General features: G+C 31.4%; 1 protein-coding gene across 1 annotated transcript; it reads right to left on the reverse strand.

Annotated features, from left to right (window-relative positions):
- Positions 1–476: 476 nt before the first annotated feature.
- Positions 477–2,354, reverse strand: LOC102673542 (dynein light chain 1, axonemal). Its single transcript, XM_006611101.2, has 3 exons — positions 1,864–2,354; positions 928–1,205; positions 477–794 (listed from the first exon to the last, which is right to left on the reverse strand). Exons 1-3 carry the CDS (start codon positions 2,060–2,062, stop codon positions 669–671), a joined length of 603 nt encoding a protein of 200 aa, XP_006611164.1. The 5' UTR covers positions 2,063–2,354; the 3' UTR covers positions 477–668.
- Positions 2,355–4,861: the final 2,507 nt, after the last annotated feature.

Here is a 4,861-nt window from a genome sequence, read left to right on the forward strand (position 1 = left end):
AACTGGAGGAGAAGATCGACAAGACATCTTCGTATCTCGCGAACGCCTTCGAAAAATATAAGAGGATAAAAAAAAAATACGTGAAAATGAATTTAAGAAAGAAAAATATATATATATATATAAATATATAATAAAAATGACTAAGAAGAAGAAACGATGATCTCTCAAAATGTCGTCTGTCCGATCCTCGGTATTATCTCGTGCATCGAATCCAATCGAACTCTATTTGCTTTTTTCAACCTTTTACAATCACCAGAAACGTATGTACGATTTGTCTTGTATCGTAAGACGAATAAATTAATATAAATGTACGAAATTATCGCTGTGTCGCACTTACTGATAACCTTTTACTCGATTCATTTCTATTTTGTATTATAGGGACATTTCTCTTTCGTGTTATACAAAAGAAATGTGTTAAGCTCTTTTTTTATATTTTTTCATCGCAAAGAATAATTGAATTAATTATGACAGAGATTGATTTTACAAAAAAAAAATATATTTATTTTACAATTTTATACATATACTTGTACATAAAATTAAAATCATAAAAATAAAAATAATAGAAAAAATAAACAAATAAATAAATAAATAAATTACTTATCAAATAAATTATAGTAAAGTATAAAAATATAGTAATCAAAAAAAAGATTACAAACAATCTATAGTCTTCATATTTGCACAGGACTGTCAAGTTGCAACAAAGTCTCGTTTTCCTCTGTTCGTATGATCAATTCACCGTCTAATTTTTCTAACATTGGCAGACGTTTAGCTACTTCCGATTTCCAGATTTCAACCTGAAAATTAAATCAAACATCGTTGTGAATTTTTCCAACCCCCTTCAATCAAACAGAAAATTTTAAACTCGTAACAAAAGATTCTTATTCTTTTGATCATAACCTAACTCTTAAGGATCAAGAATGAAATTACCTCGAGATTCTCGTACAATGGATTTCCTACGAAAAGTAAATCACGAAGATTCGTGAGTTCCTGAAGTCTATTGAACTCGTGCCAGTCTTTGACCAGGTTATTCGACATGTAGAGGACGCGCAAATTTTTCATCGCGTTGATTCCCTTCATTTTCTCGATCAGGTTATACGAAATCCAAAGTTCCTCCAGAGTATCGCCCAATGGTTCCAATCCGGCGAACGATTTGATCAGGTTACGGCCTAACGCGAGGATCTTCAGATTCTTCAACGTTCCGATTCCTGTTTTAACAATTTTTTGAATTTCATTTTGTTGCAATTTCATTTTGATTCGACTGAAAATTTTAAGAAGAATTTTAAGAAGGATAATTGATTGAATTTTCAATTGAATTTCACTATTTTATTAAAGTTTCAAGCTAGTTAAAGGAAGATAAAAATTGATAAGGATCAAATCTCTTAATTTAAAGAACAATTATGTATATGAGACTCTTGTAAAAATAATTTTAATCTGAAAATGAGAAGAGAGGATATAAGGATTTCAAAATATTTAAGAGATATTTTAACAGAGATGTTTGCACAATGTTTGGAAAGATCCATTTATAATCGAATTTTCGTTCGATCGAATCGTATTAATCGTGATGTGATTAAACGTCAATTAAGGAGGTCGACCAGTAGCTACGATCCATTTCTCGTAACCCACGACGTAATTCCATTTACGTGAAATTATTTGCCCGGTCAATTTCATTACTCTCGATCGTAAGTTCAAATTATTCGAAACAATCGCTGAATTATTCGAATTTAAACAGAGACATGTATATTAAAATAAATAAATAAATAAATAATTATTGAATTCGAAAATAATTTCAATTTCGAGAAATTTAAAGAATAAGCAGTAACAATAAAAGTAAAAATAACGAAATATGGAATGAGAAAAGTTTACCCGCAATTTTTTCGATCATATTCGTCGAGAGGGAGAGCTTTTCACAATTGACCAAAACCGCCAGAGAATTGTCCATTTTTTCTATGGGCGGCCATCGAAAGCTGAGGATCATTTCCTTCGCGGTCGAAGCATCTTGTTTATTCTCTTCCTCCCACATTCGAATCGCCTCTTTGCAGCTGGTCGGTTTCGTGGTACTCATGATTTTTCTTTAGGATCGAATTTATCCACGATGAATGATTGGATGATTAATTTTTACCGAAAAATTGGATATGATATTTGCTGGATATAATTCAAAGGAAACTCTGTGGAAATAAACGAATCCAGGAATACACAAAGAGAAATCGAGTTTGAATGTTTTAGCAAATACATGTGTGGGTAAATAGAAGGGAGGGAAATATGTGCATACGCAAGGGTGTATACGCAAATGAAATGAAACGTATTTTGTGGAAAGAGTTTTTCATTTTTAGTCAGAAGGAAAAGAAAAATAATGACAAGTAAAAAAAAAATATTTACTTTTCTTTTATATTATTTCTTACTGTATCTTGTTTTTTTTTCTTTAATCAACTTTTTTAGCTTCTCGAACTCGTTTTTATTACGATTTTTTCTATTTATCAAAAAATTTAAAATACCTCACTGCATTTCCTATTTTGCACGTGAAGTACTAAAAGAATGAAAATCTTTGACTTAATATACGAAAAAGAATAAATATAGTTAACAAGTTTTCTGAAGAGGAAATGGCTAATCGAATAAATTCTCTAAAGAGAATTTTTCAAAAAAAAAAAAAAAAAAAGATTCCATTATGCTAAAATTCCTTCTTCCAAAAAGTTTTTCCTTTAACAAAAGTCTCTTAAAATTTGCCTTTCAAATCAAAAATTTGATTCAATCCAATTCACTTCATATCTATACGATACACCCTATGTACAAGAAAAAGTTCAAAAATTCCTCCCTTCACGCATGTCAAACTGACCATGAATTTTCAATTCGAAATTTTCATCGACGTGAAATTCCGAATTCATACTTCGATACTGTCACTTCCTCGCAATTTTTCCCGTAATTTTATCCAAGATAAGTAACATCTTTCATTCTTCCAAATTTTTGACGATATATATCGTTTGTTATCGTTTATCCGAACGCTCGAGGTTACGAGGAATTCGAGATTCGTTTTCCTTTGTGGCAAACTGCCACGAACTGGAGCCTGGTAATATCTGGCACCAATCAAAATAATCGATGGCCAGGGCGCATGCGTTCGGGCCGCCGGATTATTTATCAACCGAGCATCTCCAACGAGATTTACGACGGTATTAACATTGAAAAAGTACAGGTCTTCCTTTGAGCGCGGAACCGTGTGCATTACTTATCGAAAAAGTTCACGGCTCTCTCTTCGATCTAAAATCAGAGACAGAGGCCGAGAATTGTGCGATCGATTTGAAACTTTTATTTCGTTTATTATTCTTATGTGGACACGGAGGATCGTAAAATTTCCAATGCGACGAAGAAGAAGATATCTTAAAAAGGAAGAGAATGGAAAAATTAATTGATTGAAATACATTGAAAAATTTCTAAATTGGAAATAATACTTTTCGTCGTCGAATTAAACATTGAAAAGAATCGATAGTGTGTATAAATGTAAAGAGAATAAGATATTTGATAAGGAAGAGAAAAGAAAAATTGAAAAGAGAAATTAATAAATATTGAGAAATTAAGTCGAATTAAAGTTTGTGAAAATATAAGTAAAGAGGATGAAATATGAATATCTCTAATTGTTCTGAGAGAGAAAGAAAAAGTGATATCGCCATGGATCGTTAATAGCTTGTTTTTTGAACTTTTATCAAAGTAAAAAAAAATGTAAATGACAACGAGAGAAAAAAAAGGATCTCTAAACTCAAAATTAATTAGTTAAAAAAAAAAAAATGAAAAGCGTACAGAAAACGAAAGCCACAGGAAAAAATTCAAACGATCAACAATTCGAATGTCACTTCTTTATTATCACCCAATTACATAATAATTCCTTGGGATTAGAACCATTCGTTATTCATTGGATGACGCGTGTTGCCTTACATTAAAACACACTGCACATACAACGAGTCCAAGAATTCTCATTGGTTCTTTCTCATCTCCTCTTTGCCTTTTCCTTGCTTCGTAAATCGAGTCGTTCGATAAATTCCCTATCGGCCGAAGAATTGGCAGTATTGTCACGGTCACGCACAATCACTCGTGCAAAGAAGAACGAACGACGATGATGATGTTTTCATACCGTTTTTTTAATAGTAACATCGAATTTGAATTTCGCCTTGGGAACAATAATTAATTAGTAGACATCGATGATCGTATCATAATTGAAAGTGGATATTCGTCCAAACGAGATTCGTGTTATGTATTTCCGACACGTCATAGCGAACAAGAGACATTTTTATTTTCACTTATTTTCATTATTTAAATTAGTTATTCATCGAATTTCCTTTTGTTGACAAGAAAAATGGATTTATAGATTTCTCTTCGATTTGATTATCCACATTCTCTCGAATATCGAAACGAAAAAGAAGAAAGGAAATGATAAAAAGAAATATGGAAACGAAGAAAATAAGGAGAGAGGTGTCTACGGTCGATCCTCGAAACTCGAATCTCAAAGAATGTTCATGAGAATGCTTTCATATTTTTTTTTTTTTTAGTTTTAATTTTCTAAAAAATTATCCTACAGCCTCGTTATCCATGCAATTTAAAGAAAGTAGCGAACTATAATTCCAATTAAAATGGATAGATTCATGCTCCTTTTGTAAAGATTTTTTTAACCGAAAAGAAATGGACGAAATTATAATCTCGTAGGAGTTTTCGAGAGTTATGGAAGTTCGATCGTGGAAATGAAGAAATAGATAAAAAAAAGAATAGGTAATAAAGTTTATAAGCACGGTATGATATACAACGAATTATCAAAAACTAATAAGAGCATGCATTTGCATCGATATATCGTTTCATGGTTACACTGTTTTTTTTTTTTTTT

Source organism: Apis dorsata, unplaced genomic scaffold, assembly GCF_000469605.1.
Source record: "Apis dorsata unplaced genomic scaffold, Apis dorsata 1.3 scaffold_83, whole genome shotgun sequence".
Lineage (NCBI taxonomy): Eukaryota > Metazoa > Arthropoda > Insecta > Hymenoptera > Apidae > Apis > Apis dorsata.